Below are 27,979 nucleotides of genomic sequence, written 5' to 3'. Positions count from 1 at the left end.
CTCTCCTCTCTCTTCTCTGATTGGTCAGATTCAGTCTATAAAGCGTTTGATCTAACTACAGCCGTCAGCGCGCGCTGTGGACACGGCTGGAGACATGCGCTCGTGTCGCGGGGTCCTGTGGTTGACATCTCTTACAACTGTGAGTATGCACAACCTCATTTAATGAGTCACACCTGAAATTAATATCTTGTCACATTTGTGTAAGAAGCATCTTTATAACTACAGACTTTTGAACGGATTTTGTAGTCTGGCAAGCTAATTAAATTATTCCACGCGCTTAGAATGAAGACTGAGAGTTTGTGTTTCATATCTCTTTTATTAATTTAACTTTGTATTGTTTTATTAAACATTTTTTTGGCTCATTGAGAATATGATGCCGCTTATGTGATCTTAACTAATACATTTTTGCATGGAATATCCCGTCGATGCGCTGCTTTAGTAAAGCTGGAGTCGGCGATTGTTATAGACTCTCTAAACAGCGAGAGAGAAAAAAATTTAAAGAAAAAGAAAGAGAGAGAGAGCGGCATGCGCTGTTTGATAATAGCCTGGAAAATCAAAAGGCTCTTTGTCTATCAATCATTTTCTGTGAGCATGTTGTCTATAATATCCTTGGAGGGAGGGGTTTTCAGCGGATTTTCTTAATAATAATTCATTATCGTGTGGATTAAAGGAATCTCTGCAATGAAGCTCATTTGGTAAATTGGTATCCCGTTATTATTGCATAGCAGTCTTTCTACTGCTTATTATTTATTTTAGTCAAAACAAGTGTGCAACGAAAACCATACTGCTCATTTTGGGATAACATAGCATAGTTGGTTAACATAGTAGGCTATGGAAGTTCTAAGCGGCCATGCATTATATATATTATTTTCCTTTTTTTTCTCGTTATAATGACTTAATCTCGACATAACGAAAGTCATTTTCTCGTTATAACGAAAGTCGTTTTATCGTTATAACTACTTAATTTTCTTGTTATCTCCTCATAACCAAAGTTGTTTTCTCGTTATAACGACTTAATTTTTTCTAAGAAGTTGGTGGCACTATAGACCTGAATATAACTGATGGGGTGTTGTACACTATCCACTTTACTGTACACGGACCTTCCTCGTGATCGCTATAATTTGTGCAGTCTTTTTCATTACTGACATTTAATTAATTCATAAATGTCAAATGATTGAATCAATATGATTATTTTGTGTATTAAGTTCTTGCTAGATGAGTTTCAACAATGCGTTCTGTGTCATAAAATAACTGCTTATCAAAACCAAGGTTGACGTCACTGTATTCTCTTTGCACCTATCTTTATTTGTGTTCTTTTAGGCACATGATTAGGTAGTTAATAAGCAGAGATGTTCTGTTTATCTACAGTAGGACGGGATTTAACGATAGGCTATTTGTGATGTGCTTCTTTTCCTTATTCGTAATCTTTATTGTTAACCATATTGATGAGAAATGTGATGTATATGTAAAGTGCATAGGCTAATTAAATTTAATTGTTCTATAATGTTGTAATCGTTTTTTTTTTCTGCACACACACAAACACGTACTACACGTACACATAAACGCTCTTTTCAAACAGAAGCTTGTAACGCACATGATATATCTGTCACAGCATATAATGACTACTAAAAATAACAAATTTTATATACTTTTATTTCAAATAAAGGGAAAATTAAAAGTGAGTTAAATCCAAGCAGCTCTAGAAGATCTTAGAATAGTTCTGCATCCTTCTGAAGTGTTCGCGGTGTTGCCATTTAAACATGTTAATTAAAAAAAACAAAACGTTTGGTGTACTGTCTCTGGAAAAATCCACAGTGATCAATCACCCTTTATTTACTGTATGTACAGTATTGTAGATGTTGTTACCTAGGCGAAGCAAAATTTGCTGAAATATAGGCTACGGTAAGAGCGCCTAAATGGTTGTCCAGATGCATGTCAAAGTTGAGTTCGTTACTATAGAAACAGTAAAACTGTTATGTCCTTATAACAAGAAAAAAAACTTTCATTATGTCGAGATAACGAGAAAATGAAGTCGTTATAACGAGAAAGTGACTTTCGTTATGTCGAGATAACAAGAAAATTAAGTCGTTATAACGAGAAAGCGACTTTCGTTATGTCGAGATAACGAGAAAGCGACTTTCGTTATGTCGAGATAACAAGAAAATTAAGTCGTTATAACGAGAAAACGACTTTCATTATGTCGAGATAACAAGAAAATTAAGTCGTTATAACGAGAAAACGACTTTCATTATGTTGAGATAATGAGAAAATTAAGTCGTTATAACGAGAAAGCGACTTTCGTTATGTCGAGATAATGAGAAAATTAAGTAGTTATAACGAGAAAACAAGAAGGAAAAAAATTATAATACATGGCCGCTTAAAACTTCCGTATATTTATGATTTCAGGCATAATTTTTTTTTTTTTTTTTAAATAGCGGTCTAACATTGTCAATGCCAATGATCAATCAAATCAAAGAAGGCGGGGCTTAACTGAACATAATATTTCAGTGCAATCCTTAATTTTTAATGGTAAAAGGGCGAGGTAAGCTAATATCAATTTTTAATACATTAACCAATTATTTTACTGCTGTGCCCATGTTCAAGAAGACAGAGGACAAGAAGACTACGGAGTAGGTAGTTACTACATTTTGTTTAGAATTTGCTTTGCCACCGTTAAAGGGGTCATTGGACATTGGTTATTAGAGGTCATTGCATTATAAAAGCATTCTGTAAGAGCTCTTTTTCATTAGTCTAAAAATGGCTTATATTGAAGCCAATCTGCAAATGAATGGTTGAGGAATTTGTCATTCTATGACGTAGAGGCTAAACCCCGCCTCCTGATTCTACATCACCACCACGTCAGTCATAACTTAACCTGCCTGCATGAGTTGCATTGCTTCACTGCCCTTCTTAAATCCTCTCCTGTGGCCTCATGGGATAGTAAAGTGTCCATAGAATGCACCCTTCAGAACCTGAGTGTAAGAAAAGGGTATTTCATCATCTGGTTATTTTTGCTCACGGTTTTTTGAATACTGTTTCGGACATGCTACTAGCACACTTGCTCACATACTGTTTTTCGCTTACTATATAGTAGGGAAGTATGCAATTTTTGATGCAGCAATGGTTACCGAGTGTTCCAGGAGTAAAAGTGCCATTAATTATCTCTTTAAGGAAATTTAATTTTAGTGATAACTTATTAACCTTTAAAGAAGACCTACGGTCAGCTCTGAGGTAGTGAACTGATGCTATATGCTTTTGTTGAAGCCATCTCTTTGCATTTTTTTAACTTGTTTTAAATCATGTTTAACAGTGGAATTGGAATACAGAATACCCCTGATTCTGTTAAGAAAATTCCATCAATCAGAGAATTGCAGTGAGTGCCAAACAAGTGCAGACTCCGCCCACTTCCATTAATTACCACATATGACATAATCAAATCCATCTCCCATGCTCTCAAAACACTTAAATGTTTGAATATATATATGCATCTTTTGCAATAAACTGGTATTGTTTCTACGTGTACAATCAATCATTTTGTTAGATATTTCTCCATTGTTTTAAACTTATGTCGTTTGCAATGGTCCATGGGATTAGTTCTTTCTCTCATTAAAGCCGTAAAGTAAACAATTTTGGACTATTCTCTTTTTGTCAGATTTACACATACTCTTTAAATAAAAGTTTGAAACATTGTGATACACCTTATAGCTGCCTGGTTTGGTTCTTAGATTATAATGCTTTGAATTAAGACTTTTTTAATATTCCTATGGGGAAAATTAATGGAAAAAAATACTGGAGCCAGCACCGCTGTTACTTTCCATATGAACTTGTGTAAAGTTTTAGAGGTATTTATAATAGCCAAAGCATGTATCCATGTTTTCCCACCTGTTGCAGCTTATGATCTTCCTCTATCACCCACATCTCTGTGTTTTAGCCACTCTAAACCTCAGCATTGATGAAAAAAGGAAACTGTAACATTTCTGGTGTCAAGGTTGCTATCTGAGGTTAGAGGTTTGAGTATGACATTTGCAGTTTTGAAGAAAAGAGAAAACTCTTTTTTGTGGAGTGTTAAATTCTCCTATGTCAGTGCGGATTGGAGAGCAAGTCAGGATGACTTCAGATACGGTTATTTTTGGACACATCTAATTTAACCTTCTTGCAATAAAGGTTGTCATCTCATCTGTGTTTGATGATGACTTTTAGTTTTGAATTTTTCATTACGTCTCCTGCGGGAGCTGGAAAATACAGGTGTATGTGAATGTCGTCACCAGGAGAAGGCTTTGAAATGATCTCAGGCTTTCTGGCTGTCAAAAATAAGTGAGCTCTCAACTTTCCTCTGGTGCATTTGGTTGTGCACTTGTGTGCCCATTTCCTTGGCAAATGCACTGCAAAACCACAATAGGAAGTAAATGTGGAGGCACAAGCGCCATCTGCGATCTGAACTGGGGGACCCTTGTTGGAAACGGGGCAGTTAATGGATCTGCATGCTGTCGTGTAGAGTGGAGATTAATGTTCTCCAGAGAGAATGCACAGTATAATAGAGCTCTCTGTAAACGAGACCGGTGATTTCATATGGCGCAGGTGGTTTTTTTTTTTTCTTCTAAGTGCCTGTACAAATAAGCATTTTCTTTTTCATTTTCTTTGCTGAAGGACATTAACATTTCAGGCCTTTGGAATTCATAAGTGGAATCAGTGGTTGCATTTGTGTGACATTTTCAGATTAGTTATTAGTTATTGCATTAATTTGAAGATTCAAGATATATTTCTAAATATATCCAGGGCATTTGTAGCCATCAGTACTGGGGCACAGAAAAGTGTGCCCATATCTTGATACAAATGGATATAAATCATTCACAAACTGCACTTGCAATAAAGAGCTGCTTCATTACTGACAGAGGATAGAAGACATTTTTTTGTCAGTGAATTGTAGGTAAATATACTCGCTCTTTTTGATCCAGTGCATGAGCGATCTATCCAAATAAATCAAACTGAAACACAAACCATTTCAGACATTTTCACAAATCTGTTTCAATCCGATCACAAGAGTAATTCATTTATGAATTGTAAATTGCTAGGTTTTTATTATTATTATTATTATTATTATTATTATAAACAGCTGATTAAAAAAAGCACGACTTAATTGCAGAAATAATAAGAATGTTTTTTTTTTGTTTGTTTGTTTTTTTTTTTTTTTTTCTCAGATAATCAGTTTTTTTGTAAAGAAATTAACACTTTTATTCTGCAGGCTTATTTTAGTAAAAATAAAATAAATAAATAAAAATGTTAATAAAAATATTTTCTTGAATAAAAATAAACGGAAATAAAATATTTGTCTAAAAACATTGCCCATTTGGTTTAACTTGATTAGTCAAAATAACTCAAAACTGCAAAACAAATAAAAAAAAAAATAATAATAATAATAAAAGTGTACATGAAATATAATAGTATTTATAAACTACTAAAAATGGCAAAAACAACAAAATTACAAAAACTTTAATTACAATAAATTGAGAATATTATAATAAAACATAAAAAATAATAAAAGCTATAATTGTCTCTCAATGATACATTAATAATTAGAAATATTTCAGCAGCAAGCAAATCAGCTTATCAAAATGATTTCTGAAGGATCACTTGAGACTTAAAATTCAACAGAAATAATATTATATATATATATATTAGGGCCGGGACTTTAACGCGTTAATTGAGATTAATTAATTACACAAAAAATAACGCGTTAACTAAGATTAATTAATTACAGAAAAAAATTCCCGCATTTTAAATAACTTATTTTTGCACCGCGGAACGTTTCTCACTGGATGAGTTTCGGCGGGACCGATTATACTGGAGCACCAACTAGCGTTCGCATCGGTTCGCATCGGTTCGCATATCACCGCATAGTGATGGGATTTATGGCTCTTTGAGGGGATCCGGATCTTCGCGATCCGTTCCTATCAAAGAGCCGTTCAAAAGAATGGCTCTTTTGGCTCTTTTTAAATATTTAGTCAGTTTTAAGAAGCCAGCTTGGGAGCATCTCAGTTTATCCTGGAAATAATCACTGGGAGGTATTATGAGGTGAGATTTGTAGTCAAATAATTAAAGCTCAGATATCACACACCAATATCTGAGTTTGAATTATTCTGAAATATTGATTATTACCTCATTTCTCATGTGTCGACTATATTCCATAGGGTTGCACAAATCCCTCTGCTTAGACAGTGACATCATTATTTTGATTTACCTTTAGTACAAAGTGTGTGTGTGTGTGTGTGTGTGTGTGTGTGTGTGTGTGTGTAAAACTACGTTGACTTATGTTATTCATACAATACCTACTCACAAATAAACATAAAAAACAAAGCCGGCTGCAATGAATTTCTGTGCAAAACAGCTTTTACTACAAACACTTCCACACAAGAACATTGTTATCACACAAGAACATTTTGATAGAAAACTATTTTTTTTTTAAGTAGATAAAATTAGAATAAATAAAATGGAAATGTCTACATACTACATACTATTACTACTGTAAACTTTGCAAATAGGACATCAGCCCCTTCAAGTCAATGAACAATAACACAATGAATGTCTGTGAAAACAGCTTTTAGTGAAACATTTCTATACAAGTACAGTATCACAAAAGAACATTTTTAATGATTTTAAAATAAGTTTTAAATGAACACAAAATGCAATGTAAATGCATGCACAACTAATAACTAATATCATCACGCTATAAAGGGTTGGCCTGCGCTGGGTGCGCCCCTCCCCCTATAACTGTTCTGTCTCCTGGCGGAGCTCATTTGTATGAACACGCATAGGAAAAAAGAACGATAGAAAGAACGGCTCCTCTCCAGTCGCGACTCGGCTCCCATCGTTCATGTTTATGAGCCGTTCAAAAGAATCGGTTCGTTCGCGAACGTCACAACTCTATCACCGCAGCACATCCGAGCCTCAAGGATCACCTCACCGCAAAACATATAGCAGCTAGCGTGGACTTTACACTTTATGTTGAACTATGTATTATTTTGTTGGTGCAACAGTTTATGTTGAACTCTTTATTGTTTTGGCCAAGGTTATTGAGAGTTAGACTTAGTATGTTATGGCCTCTGAAGCAACAGAGAGATGTTTTCTAATAGTCAGTGTTTCCAATGTTCTGAATGTAATTGACAGTATTGTGTTTTACTTAAAAAAAAAAACACTTTACAGAAGGTATAAGCTTCCTGAATTTCTGAAATGTACTATTTCTAAATTGCTATTGCTACACTTCATGGCAAAAATTGCACTGGTCTGCTAGACTTGGTTGAACAAAAATAAACAATATTTTGTTGCTTAAGCTTATGTATTCAGTCATTATTCAATGGTATACTATAAATCCATGTGAAAAAAATTACTTCTCACTGTTCTCAGGTCAAATATTTATCTGCGATTAAAATGCGATTAATTTCGATTAATTAATTACAAAGCCTCTAATTAATTAGATTAATTTTTTAATAGAGTCCCGGCCCTAATATATATATATATATATATATATTCAAATAAAAATATATTGAAATGTATTCATTTCACAATATTACTATTTTTTACTGTACTTTGATTAAAAATTAGTTTATAATTAGGTGAAAACATTCAGCCAACATGCTATTATGGCTGAATACTATTAGGCAGCTCAGGATCAAAACCATAAAGTAAAAGCCCGTAACTGTATTGAATTTTTCTGATGAATTGCATTCTTTAATAGCAGAAAGAGAGAAATAAAACCACGGACAGAAGAGCATGTGGGGTAAAATATCCACAGCGTGCAGCTCTGAAATCCATGGAATCCAATTGTGCGTGATATCATAATAACAGCATGAATGCATTAATGGACTCTCTTTTTATTTCATGTCCAGAGAATCAAAAGCATTAGTGACAAAAGCAATAGCTTTCTTCTATCCTTTTTAATCTAATCAATCAAATCTACTGCAACTCTGAACACGGCGGAGTATCCGGGTCAATTTTAGCATCCGCCAGTATGAGATGGAAATGAGCGTGGAGCGTTGCGAAAATATTTCTTTTGTGTAATGAAGTGGGTGTGAGACTTTATGAATGGAGAGAGACCTTGAATGATGCTGCTTATTTACAAATCAACTCATGGAGCCGTGGATAACCGAAAGAGATTTTAATAGTTTCCTATACAGGGGGTATATCCAACACAGGGAACAGCTGTAAGACCCGACAGACTGCACAGAAACACAGGATGAATACCAAACATAGGTGCACAGCATTGTCTAAACGAGGACAGGAACATGATCCAATAGGGAACACAGGAACAGAAACAGGGGCAAACCTGACACAGAACAGTCCAGAATCCTGACACAGAGACAGCAGTGATTCAATCACTGGTTACACTGTCAGCTTTTATTAGCAAGATCTCAGACAGAGGTTTGATTGATTTCATGCTCATATCCAGTCAATAGATTCCATCAATTTAAACAGCATGACACTAAACTTACAAACAAATGTCACAGTCATATTTCTCTTAAATAATAAGAACACCTATTCTGCATACAGATTAAGAAGCCTAGTTTAAGGAAGATATTACATTGTGGGTCATGACATTATTTTCCTTTCAAATTTTATTAACATTACTTATATATATATATATATATATATATATATATATATATATATATATATATATATATATATATATATATATATATATATATATAATCTTGGTGCTTCAACACATTTCAGTTAGTAGCCAAGGCAAATTTTCTAATTTCTTATTTGTGTTAATGACCTGTACAAGGATGGTAAATTTGCATTCTTCACAGAGCTCTCTTCTCTTCATAATTTGCCAAATTCACACCTCTTCCACTTTTTTTCAGATTAGAGACTTTGTTAAGAAAACATTTACCCACTTCCCAAATCGTCCCCCCGAAACACTGACTGACTCCCTCTTGGCGACAGACCCCAATCGTAGAAAATGCATTTCTGTGTTGTACGAGTAATTAGGATCTACCTCTGCACACCCTGGTACCCTTTCAAAGGGTACTTGAGCATGGCTATTACGGTTGAACAGTGGGGCCATGCTAAGGCTATGGTTCACTCTTCTTCCATATGCGCACGTCATGGTCTAATCCAGTGTAAGATCCTTCATAGAGTTCACTACACAAATGCAAAATTGTCTAAAATATACCCTAATGTCATTGATGCCTGTAGAAGGTGTAACCAGTCCCCTGCCAATCATACGCATATGTTCTGGTCCTGCCCTAAGCTGACAAATTTTGAGATGAATTTTTTCGACACCTTGTTTACTCACCCAACCCTTTATCAGCCATTTTTGGCGTCTCCCCAGACGCTGACCTCCCTGTTGCACTGGAAAAGGCCCTGGCATTTACATCATTGCTAGCTCGGAGGCTAATTCTGCTCAATTGGAAACTTCCCCGCCCCCCGCACACATGATCGTTGGATAAAAGAAGTGCTTGACAATCTGAGGTTGGAGAAGCTCAGATCCTCTCTGAAAGGCGCTACCTCAAAATTTTTGTGAACATGGAACCCTTTCCTAGGGCTGGTTGATTCCCTCAACCTATCCCCTGATTTGGAGGTTTGAATCCCTACTTTATTTATTTATTTATTTTTTCTAATTTATTTTCAATTTAATTTGACCTTATCAAGTACTTGTGTGTGTGTGTGTGTCTATACTGCTGAATGTTTGTTGGTATGCATGTATCTGTATGTTTGTCTATGGGCCTGTGTTGGGTCTGTTCAGGGGTGACGTGGGAAGGGAATCGGGTACAGATGCCATTTTGGTCCCACTTTGTAATGTTTTTTGTTAACTATACATTTGTTACCTGCTGTCAAAAAATGTAAAATCTACTCAATAAAAAAAGTTGAAAAAATATAAATAAATGTTCTAATATGTATACAAAATAATACATTGCTACTGTATATAGCATTTTCTCTAATATTTTATATAAATATATATATATTATAATTTATTTCAGCTTTATGTCTGATCAGGATGTTTTAGTTGTCTATAAAAGTCCTGCTTGCAATGTGCAGGAGTCAAATTTTTCTAAAAACACTCCACTTTCTCATTATTTAGTATTATTTGATTGAATTGTTTTTCTAGTTTTCCCTCCGTTTCTGTTTCCCAGCTGTGCTTTGATTTTTATTTTATTTTTTCTTAAGAGACTGAAAATGGCAAGTGATAATATCAGTTTACTGCGTCTCTAAGGCTTGAGGATTAAAAAGAAGGAGATGAAGAGAGATAAACGTAGAGAAAACCCAGTAAATATGAGAAGATTAGGATGAGATAGTGCTGCTGTATGAGAGTATAGCACCTCACAGACGACTGCCTTCTCTGTAGACTTGTTTATGGTGTCGAACGGCTCAGTGCTTTTGAAGAAATCTTTTAATGAACAATACCCTGCTGCTGACCTGTGTTGTTCATTCAATGAAATCAGAGACGTGACCGCTTTAGAGATGATTTACCTTTAAAGACAGACTATAGCATGTACAACCAGCCTTATCGGGCAGCCAGTGAAGAGCATAGTGATGAGCTTTTAACTTCTCATGTGTAAAATAATATATTTATTTAACTTTTCAGTTTTATTGGCAAGAACTTGTATCAAAGTAAATGTTAAATGGGAGTTATTCTTGGCAAATGGTGGGGAATTTTTTGTCATTGGCTTACTATTGATGTGAAAACCGCTGTTTAAGTTGGTTTTTGAAAGATTTTATAAAGAATTTTGAAAAAATATATACTTTTATGCAACAAGAATTTATTAAATTGATCAAAAGTGACAGAAAAAAACAAGTTACAAAATATTTTTGTTTCAAATAAATGCTGTTCTTTTGAACTTTCTATTCATCAAAGAACCAGGGTTCTTGGCCTCCACGCCATTCATAATAAATGTTTAATGCACAGCTAGCCATGCATTATCCCTTCCATATACGTATAAGGCTATAAAATTATACATTTATTAAGAAAGATTTTTGTGTGTAAATCTTTAGTAAATTGAGTAAAAACAAAAAACAGTTCTCTTTCCATTTCAGAAACTTTACTATAAATGATTTATGGAATATTATGAATTATTGGTACCACATGTTTACCACATTTATGAAAGGCCTTTGAAAATCTATATTTGTTAAATTGCTGTTGATTGTGATTGCTTTCAAAAGCTGCTAGAGATCATAGTAACATTTTAACCTGCATAAACTCACACTGAAGTGTCTGATTGGAGACACTCTGAATCAGCGCTGTGATTGCATGTACATAATTAATGCATGCATATATGCGTGTGTTTGTGCATACACTACATATGCTGAAATTGTTAAGGCTGTTAATGAAGTAGCCCTTGTCAAAAACCGAGGAAGCAATCATTTGAAATGTAATGGTGTATTTATTAAATTGAAGATTGATTGAAAAGAAGAAATTTCTCCTTTCTGCTAATGCAGTCAGAATGAATGTTGTTCTGTGCTGTTAATACCAATCTTTTTTATCACATGCTCTCTCTGTGTTTGGAAAGTGGGTCAGGATTGCAAATGCAATTGATAGTAATATTCTTTTTTATTTTATTTTTTTGAGCCTGAGTGTCTGAAGATGGATCTTTAAGTGTTGTGTTATAAGGTAGACCTGCATTTTTATGCACCACTCACTCACACATTTCATTTTCTCTCTTGGCAGGTGTTGTCTAGTTTGCATCCTGAGTGTGAGTATATCTTTCAGCTTGCAAGAGATGAACAGCGGTGTCTCAGAGAGATCACAGATCTCGGGAACCTCAGCAGCTCCTCAGGTAGAAATAAACCGACACTCCTGATGAGATTTTAAACGTAGGATGTGAGAAGCGTGCTAAAGAGCGCTGAGTTTCAATTGAGAGAAAATGGAGACTTTTGTTAAGGCATAATGCTTCTCAGATTTTTCTCCACAGAAACTGTGTTCTGCAATCAGAAGTCACAGATCTCAATATAAACTCAAACATTTCTCAGATGTATCCAGGACTATTATATAACAAAAAAATGTGGGTTCATTAAGATTTTTAAATGTGTTTAAATGTGCTCACCAAGGCTGCATTTATTTGATAAAAAATGTACTAAAATATTGTAAAATATCATTACATTTTAAATGAACAGTTTTCTATTTGAATATATTTAAAATGCATTTAAACTGAATTTTCTGCTCCAGTCTTCAGTGTCACATGATCCTTCAGAAATCATTATATTATGATTCGCTGCTCAAGAAACATTTCTGATATAATCATAATAATTGTGCTGATTAATGTTTTTTGTGGAAACTGTAATTTTTTTTCATGATTCTTTGATGAATAGAAAGTTCAAGAACAACATTTATTTGAAACAGAAATATATCGTAACATTATAAATGTCAGTACTGAGTTCATATTTTATTTGATTTTTAAATCAAATTAACGAATTCTTGATGAATAAAAGTATGAAATCTTTCAAAACCTGACCCCAAACTGGAAATTCAGCTACTATAAAATAATTTACTATATGTTTTTAATTTCTGTATTATTTCTAAAATAAATAAACCACAACATCATCAGTAATTTCTCCTGTCAACTTTTTGACTTTATTTGAAATGACATGAAAACAGGTCACAAACACTTGAGATGTCATTTAAAATAAATCACATCTGCATGGCATTTAGCACTGCCACAAGCTGTCAGTGGTGACATTCAGAGACAGAGTTTAGTACAAGATCAGACTCATTGAAATGCAGCGCCTTGCGTTTGTGTTTCCCAGTGAATCCCAGAAGTGAAGTCGTGTTTGGCAGCGGCTTTGCAGGGCATTCGCATACACACATGTGATCGTGCCAATCCAACATGGCAAACTGGACATTTATATAGCAAATACAAGCTGTTACATGCCACGGATAGCCTGTCAGATGGTGCTTGAGTGCATGGGTATTTACTGAATAAACACATGCTCTTCGTGTGTATGTGTGTGCGTGTGTGTGTGTGTGTGTGTGTGTGTTGTGAAGGTTGTCTGCCAGTATGGGATTCAGTAGTGTGTTGGCCCAGGGCTGCAGTGGGTGAGACGATCCACTCGCCCTGTCCTGCTGTTTTCTCTGTCATCAAGAACAACACGGGTACGACACACAACACACTTGTGCATGATTCAAAACTGAATTTTAAAGTTCAGGACTTTAAAAACAGTCCTGCCATATTCATGCTTGTTTTTAATTATCCAGCATTGAATTAAAACATTGCATTTTTTATTTTTTTATAAACAACATTTGAGATGCTAACTAGAGAAATTTGTACATGAACTTAATAAATTAACTTTAATTTAATGGGCCATTTTTATTTGTTGAAAATGATCAAAAGGAATGTTGTGGTCATTATGTGATGTTTTAACTCTACACATTGAGAAGATGAATTGAAACCTCAAATGGTAAAATGCACAGCCTCAATATTTGACTTTGTACTATGTACTCTACCAAGACTTAAATTTGACCCAAAAAAAGGCTTTTATATTTGCAGTAACTTTTTAAAGTCTCCACAGATCCAGCAGTATATCAAACTAAACCTGGTCTAAGCCCGACCAACCAACACTGCATTCACATCTGAAAGCTCTCAAATGAAATTTGCACTCCATCCTTGTATCTCTGTCTGGTGTAGAAAAGGAAACAGGCTTCATTTCACATTCAGCTTAAGCACAAGCTAATTTAATGCATTGCAGCTCATTCTCTAGAGAAGAAGTCAATACAAACCACATGAAATGTCAACTTGTGTTTATTCATTTAATCTGAAAGTGCTGGTGACCGTATTAGCATATTTGTTATAAGTTGTTGTTTTTTAAAAGCTTGCAGAGACTGCCTTGCATTATTGTCATTGACCTTTTGACCTATCATTGATTTCTCCAGGTATAGTGAGTCGTAACTGCACGCCTGGCGGCTGGTCACATCCGTTCCCTCCGTACCATGAGGCCTGCAGTGTTGAGGACGAAATCCCAGAGGTCACACATGCTCTGAAATTCAGACTCATTTTTAAAGACACAGTCAAGAATCTGAGTATGAACTCAAACCAAATGATCTGGCTTTGGATTTAAATTTTATGTTCTAATAAATGAAGTTAATTTACAAATATATTAATACATTAATTGTAAAGTTATTATTAAATTAATACATGTTTCATAATAAGAATTACTTAATAATTTTAGTGACTTAATTTAAATCTAGTAACATTGATTTAACTCAATATTACTTATACTACACTTTATATTACATTTTTATTGTAATATAAATCTTTTTTTTTTTTTGCAGAATTTTTTTTTTCTTTTCTTTTTTTTTATAAACAGGCTTTAGGCTTTAAAAATTATGTCTGTATGTCATAATTCTCACTTATAGTTTATAGTTGGCTTATAGTTTTTCATTTTATGATGAAATAAGCACATGTAGTTAATATAGAAATAAATGAATACATCAATTGTAAATACAATTTCCAGATAATTTAATTAACTTAATTTTAATCTAGTTACATTCATTTATTTTATTTAAATACAGTTATTTTTTATATTTAATGTTTAATATAAAATGGATATATATGTATATATATATATATATATATATATATATATATATATATATATATATATATATGTGTGTGTGTGTGTGTGTGTGTGTGTGTGTGTGTGTATTTGTGTCAGTTCAAGTCACCTTTAGTTATAAACACTTTCTACAATACAGATTGTTTCAACGCAACTTTAGAGTAATAAAAAAAGCATAATGCAGCTTTAAAAAGACAATAGTAAACTCAAACTAATTTTAATTTACATTTTTGAAAAAATAAATATTTAAAATGTATTTTAAGTTTTAAAAAAATCTGTATAAACTGACTTTAGGGTTTCATAATTATGTCTGTTTGATTCAAATGATTATTCATTCATTCATCATTGCGTCAAATAATGATGGATCTATTGATTCACTGCTTTACCCTGTATCCAGAGAAATGTTTCTTGTATTTAAACCGACTCTGTGTCCTGAACATGGTCTCAGATGTAATTGATTTCTGCTTGTTTGTCCCTCAGGAGTCATACTTTGCCACTGTGAAGCTGATCTATACTGTTGGATATGGAGCATCACTGCTGTCGCTCTCTGTTGCCGTGGCAATACTGATGCTCTTCAGGTACTGTGCCTTTACAATGAGTTCTTATTGATGGACAAAATAGAAAAATCCAAACCTAAATACAAAATCCCCTCATGTAACCTGAAAGTTGTTGTAAAAAAAAGGCCTGCTTTAATATATTTAGTCTCTTTTGTGAGTAATATTGTTTTTACATAAACCTGACCCTGGCTATACATCTTTAAATAATTTGCAAACGTTGGTAAAAAACTGTGTTCTTTAAAATGAAAGAAGTGACCTGTTGTTTGTATTCTGTAGGCGATTACACTGTGCTCGAAACTACATCCACATGCAGCTGTTTTTCACCTTCATCCTGAAATCGGTGGCTGTGTTTATCAAAGATGCTACGCTGTTCTCCAGTGACGACACAGATCACTGCACGCTCTCTACAGTGAGTCCATCAACACCACAGTCCTCACAGAGAACTGGACAAAACATGACTGATTGTGACTCAATGCATTCTGGGATTGCTTTCTCCATGAAGGATGTATGTGATATTGCCTGATATTGTGAAACCAGCATTTATTTGATCAATAAATGCAGTAAATACAATACAGTAAAAACCTTAATATTGTGAAATATTATTACAATTTAAATAACTGTTTTAATGTTTTACGCTTTTATGCTCATTAGGGACGCATTTATTTAAACAAAAAAAATTAAGTAAAATTGTGAATAATTACTACAATGTAAAATAATTTTCTATCTGAATCTATATTAAACCATAATTTATTCCTGTGATCAAAGATGTATTTTCAGCATCATTCCTCCAGTCTTCAGTGTCACACGATCCTTCAGAAATCATTCTCATATGATCTGTTCCTTAAGAAACATTTCTGATTATTATCAATGTTGAAAACAGTTGTGCTGATAATATGTTTGTGGAAACATAATACCTTTTTTTTTTCAGAATTCTTTGATGAATAGAAAGTAAAAGAACAGCTTTTATTGGAAATATAAATCTTAACACAGACCTAAATATAAAAAGGTTTGAAAAATCACCTTTTTATTTAAAAAAAGAACAGAAAAACGTAATTAAAAATGTATTAAGAGTTTATTTTGTGCCCTGTTTATGGAAAGATCCTTAAAATTGTCATTGTCATTGTCATTTCCTGCTGAGTTTGGGCTTTCTCCATCTGTTTATTTCTTCTTCTTTTTTTGCCGTCATCCCCTGTTTATCATTCTCAGCATCTCTCTCTCTCTTTCTCTCTCTCTCTCTCTCTCTGCAGGTGGCCTGTAAGGTGTCAGTGGTATTTTGTCATTATTGCATCATGACTAATTTCTTCTGGTTGCTGGTTGAAGCTGTGTATCTGAACTTTCTGCTGGTCTCGGCCTTCCCGCGCAGCCGCCGCTGTCTCTGGAGTTTCGCTCTTCTGGGCTGGGGTGAGACGCTCATATCTGTCCCTACAGCCACCCGGCCCTGTCCTCTCCCAAACACTTTCCTCTGGCCATCACAAATGAGGTTCATCTACTAGTGTAGACTATGTGAGTTATTAAAGGAAGAAACAATGAAAACTAGGGGTGCTCCGATCACGATCGGCCGATCGTTAATGCGCATCTCGACAGTAAAGCCGGTTCTCTAATCAGCGGTTAATTCCATCATTTTTTGGTGCATCTTCTCGGTTAAAGGCTCTGCGTAGTAACAGCTGCTCTATGTGAAATCACGCACCTGATGGAATTAACCGCTGATTAGAGAACCGGCTTTACTGTCGAGATGCGTATAACGATCGGCCGATCGTGATCGGAGCACCCCTAATGAAAACTTTAATTTAGTTTGTTGTCCTGATATTATTTTTGTAACTAAAAGTCTGTTCACACCAAAAATGAAAACTACGTATAACAATGAATATAATATTTTGTTTATTGTAAGCGCATTGCAGTTTTGTCGTCTGTCACTTTAAATGCTCAAGCTCTTTTAAAGCAGGATGGATTCTGATTGGCTGTCAGTGTACTTATTGTTTATCAAATGGAAAAAATGCCAACATTATCAATCTTCTGTGTCATTATAGTTATATTTGCAGTGTGACCAAAAAATGAGACCAAAGACCAAATGAAATAGCAAAAGTAATAACACATCCCATCCCCAATGTATCCCATCTGCCATTGGTCAAATTTACACACAGTCCCGCACCAAAATTATATTATTGGTTGAGTGAGTGTTGCAGTGTCAGGATACTCAAATGGTATATATATACACACAACTGATTTCAACATTGATATTAATAATAATTCAATGCTTTTATTCAACAAGAATCCATAAATTTTATTATGGATTACAAGTGACAATAAAGTCATTTATAATGTTAAAAAGATTTCAAATAAATGCTGTTCTTTTCATCAAAGAATCCTGAAAAAAAAGCATCATGGTTTCCACAAAAATATTAAGCAGCACAACTGTTTTCAACAATAATAATAAATGTTTGTTGAGCAGCAAATCAGCTTATCAGAATAACTTCTGAAGGATCATGTGACACTGAAGACTGGAGTAATGATGCAGGAAATACAGCATTGATCACAGGAATAAATTACATTTTAAAATAGATTCAAATAGAAAACAGCTATTTTAGTAATTTTTCACAATATTACTGTTTTACTTAATCTTTTAATTTTTTTGTTTAAATAACTGCGTCCTTAATGAGCATAAAAGCGTAAAACATTAAAACATCTTAACCATGCTAATAATTGTAATGGAAATATATGTATGTAAAGAGTAATGTATGTGTATCACGATCAGTCTAGGGTTTTATTTTTGCAGTAATAACCATTACATTACTGACTGTACATTATGATGTGTATTTCTGAAACCTGTTATTTTTCTGATGTTAGCAGCTATTACAGTCTCAGTTGCTCCAATCAGTGAAGTACAGCAGGATCCTTCTGTTTCTCAGTTTCCAGTTATATCTCTCTCTCTTCCCTCCCTGTCTCTGTTACCCCGGGAGGGCTGAGAAGTGTCAGAACAACTTATGTGATTGGCATTTCTGTGCTTTTTGATTTGAGCAGACTCTGAAAGAAAGAGTTCAAATGAACTTGTCGATGCTCAATACAGAGCTGCACGGATCATGTGCAAATCACAGTTCTTGTTCTTATGCATGTTCCCGGTTCTATTGAGTACAGTTTTATTGTCAGTGATCAGCGCATGTTACTTTAAAGAACTATTTTTAGTTTTAATCTGAGATACATTTTGGTGTATAATGCTTCTAGTCAATTCCTGGAGGATTAAATCAAGTGTTGCATCTTTTCCCTGCTTCACATACTTTTGTATCAAATTTTGGAAAGTTAAAGAGGTTACAAACTGCATTCCATGCAGACTTTTAAGAGATTTTTTTTTTATAGTAAGTACATGAAAATCGATGATTTCTTGTGCAAATGTTTAATACTTAATGAACACTGTCTAAATGCTGGATAATTTCCATAAACGTTTAAGCTTATTTTCATAATTGCTTAAGTTATTAATTTAGAATTTTGCCAAATTTTGGTCATTTGACTAAAAGGCACTTTATGTTTCATGCAGCATAGCTCAGATTTTTTTAAATGTGCTTCTGTCTGCATGTCACTGAATAAAGTCTGACTTATTCTACACGCAGTGTCATTACCATGATAATCATTTAAAGTAATAGCTTCTAGGTATATTACGCGTGCTTTTTATTATTATGTTATTCAATCTTTTTGTCTGTCTCTTGTCTTTTCTTGCAGGTTTTCCCCTTGTCTGCATCATCCTCTGGATCTGCTCTAGACTATATTTTGAGGACACAGAGTAATTGCACGTTTTTCTTTACCTTACTTAGTGGTGCTTCCTCATACTAGGGTTAGGGTTTGAACAAGTTCTTAAAGCCAAGCGAGATTCAGTCTCATCGCCTTTGATGTTTTCAGTCGGCAGCTAGTCTGCTACAAGACTTGGGGCTAATGACCCAGAACAGAGTCAGAGTCAGAGAGACTTTATTATCATTTCAGCTCTATACAGCAGTACACAGTGAAACGAAACAGCTGAAAAGTAGAATGACTTGATTGACCTTCTACCGGGTCACATGATCTTTGAGAGCAGTTGAGTGTTTTTATTTCTCATTAGATCCACAGTTGGACACAGTCTTTTAGTGGATTGTGTGAGAGAAGAAAAGCGATGGATTTGAATCAGCTCTGTCTTATCCCTCTTTTATTTTCTCAGGTGTTGGGACATAAATGAAGATTCTCCTTATTGGTGGATCATCAAGGGTCCAATTGTGGTGTCCATAGGGGTGAGATAAAGCTCATATATATATATATATATATATATATATATAAAGCTCATAAGCTCATGAGCTCTTTTCAGCTCATATTTTCCCGTTTACCTTCCCAACCAGGTGAACTTCTTTCTCTTCGTGAACATCATCAGGATTCTGGTGCAGAAACTGAACCCTCGCTTGATCCAGTTCAACAATTCGGCTCAGTACAGGTACAGAAATCAAGGCAACACCACACACCCATGAGCAGGGATATCAAAATGGGACAGTAAATGCATGAGTGGGTGTTTTCAGTTCATTCTCTATGGGAGCTGAGCAGCAGGTCTGTGTGGAGAATTGTGGGATAGCGTGGCTCAAGGGAGCCTAACAGATTACTAGGTTCAATGCATCAACTTTAGTATTAAATGTATTAGGTATTATGAACTGAAAGGCAATGCTAGTTTATTAATATACTATTGTTCATTTTTAGTTCATTTCAGTTTATAATGCATGATCTAATTTTAATATATTCCTTAAATATTATACTGTAGCAGTGTATACAATTATAAGGTTTATTGATATTTTGAATTAGATTTTTTTTTTTCAGTTTTAATTTGAATTCCTTCATGTACTTTTGTCATTTATATTTAATTTACATTTAATTCATTTTAAGTCGTTTTAGAACTTCAGCATATTTCAGTTTAGTTGCAGGGCAACTTTTTTCATATCTGTTGCTAATACAAGTTTTTCATCTAATATTTATGTTTTTATTTTATTTCAAGTTCATTACCAACAATACTTTTTAATAGTTTGAGTTTTACTAACAACACTGTTATATGTTTGGATGTTAAAATGAACCAACATTAATAAATGCTGCAAAATTCAAAACTGACTGGTTACATTAACGCGATATTATTACTATTTATTATTATTTATATGACTGAATCAACTGGACAACATCAGTTTACGCCAATGAAAGTCATTGTAAGGTCAGATTATTTAATAATGTCTTATGGTACTGAGTCTATCTGAGTAGGACAGGATGTTATACAAAACTGGCTCTCCAGGGATGTGGTAATGAAATGCATGGAGCGAAACTAAGATGCAAAGGAAATAACTGACAGGAAATAAAATCGAGTTCCCAGAATGCCGCTGAAGGAGATTGATGTGGACTCGACATATCATTGTCACTGATCCTTTGATCATTGTTAGCCACTGCAGCTGATGGAAGTGTAATTATCTTAAGTGAGTTTGTTCTTCCACCCTCTAAAGCGTTTCTACTGTACTTCCCTCCACGGAGACCTGCAGATAGCAGCACTGGTGATCATGACAACCACTGGAAATAAGATTGCTTTGCAATTTTAGGTATTTTAATAGATAACCCTCAAGCAGAGTTATTTCTGAATTATTATAGCTTGAATGAGCTTTATTTTATTTATATACACTGGTAATCAAAAGTTTTGAAGAATTATGTTTTTGAAAGATGTTAATTGTACTCGAACTGTAATCGATTGTTTTACTAAAAACAAAATCATAATAAACAAATCCTCCGCCTGTTCATATAGCTAAACTGTTAAAGCTAAAGCTGTTGCCAAGTAACAAAGCAATCAAATTTCACTACTGTTTTTACATCCAGGTGTCCAAGGATGATTTCCAGTACATTTCTGCCTGGACACAGCTCATACATAATATCTGGAGAGATAATATGACTTTATGACCTGTTAATGGTAACATCATGAAGAGCGAGGCTCTTTGTTTTTGCCAGAAAGTAGTGTTTGCTTCTGTTGTGTTTATATTCATAATCATACATATAAAGATGTAACACAGGCCTGTGAATGACAGCTACACTCTCTAAACTGGGTTTTTAAGAGTTTCTGTCAGAATATTTGATGGTTAATATTTGCAGTGGTGCTAATACATAAAAATAAAAATAAAAACACAGCGAGTTCATTAAACTGTGAAATTGAGTGAAATTTTAATATATTTAACACTGAGGGACCTTAAAGGTATAGCTCACTTTCAGTTTCACACAAAGTTGACTTTCAAGTTATAAAGACTACGTTTATGCAACAGTTCTTTATACAGATTTGTTCTCTGAAAAAGGTTACTAAATCTCTGTATTCTACGAAGAAAGAAAATCATAGGTCTGGAGTGTGAGAAGATGAATGTTTTTCTTTCTCTTTAAGCTCAGAATGATGGTTCTATAAATTACACATTTTTAATTTATGTTTTAAAATCAGCAATTATAATAATCACTGCAGAAATGTTTACATTAATACATATTTTTATCTGTCTCACATATGAAGAACTATACAAACATAAGAAAATATATTACTGGAAGATATAAATACAACATTACAGTATTTCTTATTCATTTAAGGTTATTCAGATCAGTGTGCAAATACAGAGGACACAAAGGAATATTAAAGGAACAGTTCACCCTAAAATAACACTTTATCTCTCCTCCCCTCAGACGACTGACCAAGTCCACCCTCCTCCTCATCCCTCTCTTCGGCACTCATTACATGGTCTTCAGCTTTCTCCCAGACTACTTCAACGTGAGCCTGCGGCTGTGCATCGAGCTGTGTCTGGGCTCCTTCCAGGTTATTCAGCCCACTATCAGCACAACACAGCCTAAACACACACACAGCACGCATACACTTATTAAGGCTGGAATACAAGACACCATTTTTGACCAGATCTTCAGCCTGGGCCTGTTGACGCTTTAGTTGCCAAAAATCAGAACCAGTCTGCAGTTTTCAGCACTTGGAAGATGATTTGCAAACAAATGACTCTTTCTGATTCTGGTTCTTTTTAGTGAATCTAAACCATGCCGCACAAATTGTATAGTCCAATTCATGAACAAATTTATATTTTCTGTTCTTTTTATTGAATCAGAAACACACGGGAAAAACAGTACAGTCTGATTCACAAACAAATGTCTTAAAACATTCAGTGTAGCCCGAATAACTAACAAATGATTCTTTTAAAATGGTTCTTTTTAGTGAATCAAAAACATAAAAACCAATCTGTGTAGTTCATAAACAAATGACTTTTAACCAGTTCTTTTTATTGAATAATAACAACACAAAGCACAAACAGTACAGTCCGATTCACTAACAAATTACTTTTTCAAACGGCTCTTTTTATTGAATCACATACAGCACAACCATGGTAATCCAAATAACTATAGTGACCAGTGGTCTTGTAGTGACCAGCGTAGCCTGGTTCACCAATAAATGACTCTTTTAAACCAGTTCTTTTTACTGAATCATAAACACGCAGCACAAAAAGTACAGTCCGATTCACAAACAAATACCTCTTTTAAAATTATTCTTTTAGTCAGTCGTAAACATTCATTCATTTGCAACCAGAATAGTCTGATTCACAGACTGACTCTTTTCAACCATTTATATTTATTGGATCAAAAACATGTAGTAAACAGTATAGTCCGATTCACAAACAAAAGACTCTTTAAAAATGGTTCCATTTAGTAAATCAAAAACATAGATAGCAACAAAAGTAGTCTGATTCACAAAACTTTAAAACCAGTTCTTTTTACTGAATTAAAAACATGCAGCACAAGCAATGTAGTCATATTAACTAGCAGCAAATAGCTTTTTTCTTTTTAATGTGTCACACACTAACAATAAGGCGCATGTTTCTGCAGGATTTTGTTGTGTTTCGGTGTGCTATCCCCAGTTGTTTGGTATATGAAGACCAGTTTTTCTCCCGTTTTCATCCATTTACAAAATCCGAAAGTGTATGATGCCTAATGTTCTGTTCAGATTTGTAAAAGTCATGTAGTGTACTTTTTTTCTTACTTCAGATGAGCTCAGATCAAAACAACCTCCGAGCAGACCTCATACTCACCTTTGATCTGTTGACACAGAAGATGGACACTGGGGCTTTAGAGATATTACTTAGTTAGATAGAACCCTAATTGAGTTTCCTGAAGGGCCGGTGATTAATTTTAAAGATTAATTCCATGCAGGACGTTGAGAAACATAACATGAAGGCTTTCTTGTAAAGGTTTTATATGATGTCCGTGATGTGTGTTTTTTTTTAATGCTAATTACTTTCTTTGAAGGCTAACATTGAAGCAGGACTATGTTATTAATCTTGAGTAGTCAGATATGTCAGCTCACCCTGAATGTGCAAAATGACTGACAGACAGAGAAATGCCTCAAGTTTACAGATTGCTATTTGATGTTTACAAAGTCTACAGTGGTGCTAGTGACAGGTTTGATATCCTAAGACATCTATTTTAGGGCAGTATATAGGCTGTGTGTGTGTGTGTGTGTGTGTGTGTGTGTGTGTGTGTGTGTGTGTGTGTGTGTGTGTGTGTGTGTGTGTGTGTGTGTGTATATATATATATATGGCTTATTGATCTGAAAGTACAGGGATAGTTCTCTTGAAAATGACAGTTGTGCCATTATTTACTCATCCTTGTGTGCTGTGTGCAAACCTGTATGTTTGTAATTTGAAATTTGAAGAGTACAATCTGTTCTGTGGATACCATTTGTAAACTTAATTTCTCGTGTTAGACATTGACTATAATGTGCAGAATTATTCTAAAATGATAAACTTCCAATTTTGCAAATGTAAACATTTTTAAAACATCCATGAAACGTTAAAGAATGTTTCTGAGTCTTTTTGAATTGTTTATTACAGGTCTGAGGAACATTAATTCTATTTTCACTTTCTCTTCATTGATTTTCTTAAGGGTCTTATTGTGGCGGTTCTCTACTGTTTCCTGAACCAGGAGGTGAGTGATTATTATTTAGCCCTCTCACATCATAAAAATACAAAATACACTACAAAATTCATAATAATGTGTTAAAAGCTAGATTCTTTAAGTGCAATGCCCTTATGCATTTGCAAACTGTAAAAATGCATGCATGTCAGATATCTGGACAAACCGGCTTGTGTACAGTTGATTCTGAAAGTCAGGTTTGTTTTTGAATGGAGACAATCAGTGTTCTCAGAGACCTAAACAACATTTGTAATCAAAATCTGGCCCAATAAAATCCTTGACAAACATGTTTGCCAATCTTTATTAATTTGATTATGAAACCGATTGGGAAATTAACAAGAGGACTGCTTAAAGGCCAATATGCAATTAAGGATAAATAATAATAATGCATTGTATTTCAGTCTTACATTTAATTAAAATCATTTTTAACATCCAATATATTAAAGAAACAGTTCGCCCAAAAATGTAAACTTGCTGAAAATCTATATCCAAGATAGTTTGTTTCTTCATTTGAAAAGATTTGAAGAAATGCAGCTTTGCATCACTTTCTCGTCAATGGATCCTCTGCAGTGAATGGGTGCCGTAAGAATGAGAGTCCAAACAGCTGATAAAAACATCACAAGTAATCCACACAACTCCAGTCCATCAGTTAATGTATCATGAAGGGGAACACTGTATGTTTGTAAGAAACAAATCCTGTCATGTGGTTATTTGTGGATTATTATGTTTTTATCAGCTGTTTGGACTCTCATTCTGATGGCACCCATTCTTCTTTACATCTCTAACAGCACCATATATATGTGTGACCCTGGACCACAAAACCAGTCTGAAGTCGCTGGGGTATATTTTTAGCAATAGCCAAAATAAACATTGTATGGGTAAAAAAAAAGAAATATTTTTCTATTATCCCAAAGATCATGTTCCATGAAGATATTTGCCATAAATATATCAAAACTTAATTTTTGATTAGTAATATGCATTGCCAAGTATTCATTTGGACAACTTCAAAGGTGATTTTCTCAGTATTTAGATGTTTTTGCACCTTCAGATTCCAGATTTTTAAATAGTTGTCCTTCTGCCAAATATTGTCCTGTCCTAATAAACCATATTCCAATTCCAGTCCTTGCGCCGCTTTTTCGATGGCAACTGCGAGAATCAAAGTTACACCTTCTTTCTTTGTGTGAACAATTGGGCGGCATTATGTTATTCTTCCCACACAGTGACGTAGACACTCGGGGAGCGTGTTTAAACGAGGTGTTTTAAGAAGACGTAGTCAAGTCTTTAACTTTTATGAAAAATATCTCTTTGGGTTTGAGACTTCAGTGTTTGCAACTTTAGGAATCTTATCTATTCACGAACAGCTTGTAACTTGAAAATTTGAAATCACATCATATGTCGCCTTTAAAATGTACGTTAGATTTAGGTTTGGTTTTGATTGAAGTCTCTCGTGGGATTTTGTGATTATATATATGTTTGTCTGTCAGGTTCAGAATGAAATACGCTTACGATGGATGCGAAATCAAGAGGGGAGTTACGTTGTCGTCCCTGTTGGAGCCAAAGGAAGTCAGATGGATACTCCATTCTAGTCGCTAAAACTCACCAGTGCCTCCATACAGACCTCAACACCTCCAGAATACATGAACATTTGAATGAAACGGTTTTATTAAATGCAGATCGTATTGCTCAGTTTATATGAAAACCAATGACTTAAAGAGTGTATCTAAAGAGAGTATATCTGTGAATTACACACAATCAAAACAGTTAGTTACAGTAATGCAAAATTTGTTGCACTTCAAATTCAGATATTTAATTATAATATTTATTTATTTGTGGAAATGTTAAACTGTAAAAAATTACTCAATATAAGGCAGTATGGCAGGTTTAATATTTATGTATTTATCTGTATGTAAGTACATTATTTAAAATAGAGAAATGTAAAGATTAATTGGAAGATTTAATGGATTTCTGAGTGAGATTCAAGTAACCGGGGCAAGTTTTTACATGTTTTATATGTTGTAATTTTGTAGAGTTTGTAAGCTACACTTTCTGTTGGCAAAAACAGAGGTTTTTATATGTCCTTATCTTTCATTTCACAAGCTGTTTTGTGTGTGATAACTATATTTCTGTTTACATTTGAAATGCCTGTAATAGGTAGTTTAATGTCAAGTTCTCATGTGTGACAACTTACCCCATATAAAGTCAAAGTAAACACTTGAGAGAAAAACAGCTGTGTTTCTGTATATTAGATGCCTTGCAGGTCTTAAAGTGACAGCAGTCTAACAGTACTAAACATGCTGCCGCTTGTCATTAAAGGAAGAGTTCACCCAAAAATTATAATTCTGCCATTATTTACACACTCTCATATTGTCCCAAACCTGCACTGATTAACACAAAAAAAGATATTTTGAAGAATTGGGTAACCAACCAGTTGCTGGTCCCCATTGACTTTAGTAGCGAAAAAAAATAATACTATGGAAGTCACTGCAGGACCAGCAACTGTTTTGTTACCCACATTCTCCAAAATAACTTTTCTGTTTAACAGTAGAAAGAAACTCTTTCAGGTTTGAAACAACTTGATGAGCAAATTAAGACAGAATTAATTTTTTTATTTTTTATTTTTTGTATATTATGTGTATTTGAACTTAGTTTATGTAGTTAGGCTGTACTGCTCAGACAACTTGCAAAATAGTAAAACCAACATGACAAAGAATCGTAAGTTTACTGAAAAAATACAAATAAATGATACCACAATCCCATAGTGTGATAACATGCCCTGCAGTTTGCTCATCATTTGTTCCTACATAATTTTTTCCTGCAATAACAGTATAAATGTTCAAAAGCATCTTTGTAGCAAAGACTGAAAGTAATGTATAAAGAAACTGACTTTCAAACTAAACCCCCGCTCGAAGCTGAAAGTTTGACATCTAGCCCTGGTATCTCATTTCTGCTGCTCGATTCTTTCTTGGTCACTTAAAAAAAATGATTGATGTATTTAATTTTCATTTTAACATAGCATTCGTAACTTGAATGTGTGAGGCTTCTGGTGCCATTCACTTCCAGTTATTTTAGCTGTAGGCCTACTTCAAACATTACGTTATGCTGCTTGACAAACTAGTAGGCCTAGTTGTTAAGATATTATTTTGATTATTTATTCTCACCAAATGTGCATTTATATTTTGTTGCCTATAAACAGCTAGTAAAAGCATTGTAAACTTATTTTTGATATAAATATTGTATTATACTGTATATTTTTTTCAGCTGTAATACATTATTTGTTTATCTGTCTGTTTTCACATGCTCTTGGAATGTCCTTAAGTGTATAAATGCATTAAATCATCAGAGTGCTTTACAGAGATGGAAATATTACCAATTTTATAAATGCTCTATCCGTGTAATGGATGTATTTATTTATTTTATTATGATTTTTTGTCTATTTTCTTCCCTTTAATAGTGCAGTTAAGCTGATGTTGTCATGTGCATGTGTATGTCCATAAGCAAGCTGGCGCAGTTTGCTCATTGTTTTTCAGATTTTGGTTGAATGTTGATATATCTGCTTTAATGTCTAAAATATAATTATTATTTTTTTATAGCAGGAAAAATGTACAGAATTGCCAAATGTCCAGGCTTCAGAAATCTATTAAAGATTAGTCTGTCTGTAATAAACACTGACCTCTGCTGCTCGATACATAACACTACTACTGTATTTACTCATCATACTTATTTTAATGAGAATAAAGTCATGTTTCCTCCTTCGTTATTTATTTGTTTATTTTTATTAAAGTAATTTTTGCATGTTTTCACGAGCATTTTCATCTAATCTGCCACGAACAAGCCCAATTTTGACACAATTTTGCAATTAATTATACGAAGTAATTTGGATCTAGCAGCTACCACTAGGACGT

General features: G+C 34.1%; 1 protein-coding gene across 1 annotated transcript; it reads left to right on the top strand.

Moving 5' to 3' along the window:
- Positions 1-37: 37 nt before the first annotated feature.
- Positions 38-27,819, top strand: LOC127944416 (growth hormone-releasing hormone receptor-like). Its single transcript, XM_052540322.1, has 13 exons — positions 38-139; positions 11,669-11,777; positions 12,983-13,090; positions 13,868-13,959; positions 15,031-15,128; positions 15,384-15,516; positions 16,355-16,508; positions 18,819-18,879; positions 19,288-19,357; positions 19,463-19,554; positions 21,795-21,924; positions 24,048-24,089; positions 25,562-27,819. Exons 1-13 carry the CDS (start codon positions 95-97, stop codon positions 25,661-25,663), a joined length of 1,236 nt encoding a protein of 411 aa, XP_052396282.1. The 5' UTR covers positions 38-94; the 3' UTR covers positions 25,664-27,819.
- The last annotated feature ends 160 nt before the right edge of the window (positions 27,820-27,979 follow it).

The sequence above is a fragment of the Carassius gibelio genome, chromosome A23 (genome assembly GCF_023724105.1).
Source record: "Carassius gibelio isolate Cgi1373 ecotype wild population from Czech Republic chromosome A23, carGib1.2-hapl.c, whole genome shotgun sequence".
Lineage (NCBI taxonomy): Eukaryota > Metazoa > Chordata > Actinopteri > Cypriniformes > Cyprinidae > Carassius > Carassius gibelio.
This window is presented reverse-complemented; position numbering and strand designations above follow the sequence as displayed.

What these genes read in the sequence shown, in the direction of transcription:
- LOC127944416 (XM_052540322.1), top strand. Translation starts at nt 95, where the DNA reads ATGCGCTCGTGTCGCGGGGTCCTGTGGTTGACATCTCTTACAACT. An exon ending in CAATTGTGGTGTCCATAGGG is followed by an intron (nt 19,358 to 19,462) that starts GTGAGATAAAGC and finishes CTTCCCAACCAG; the next exon opens with GTGAACTTCTTTCTCTTCGT. An exon ending in TGTGTCTGGGCTCCTTCCAG is followed by an intron (nt 21,925 to 24,047) that starts GTTATTCAGCCC and finishes GATTTTCTTAAG; the next exon opens with GGTCTTATTGTGGCGGTTCT.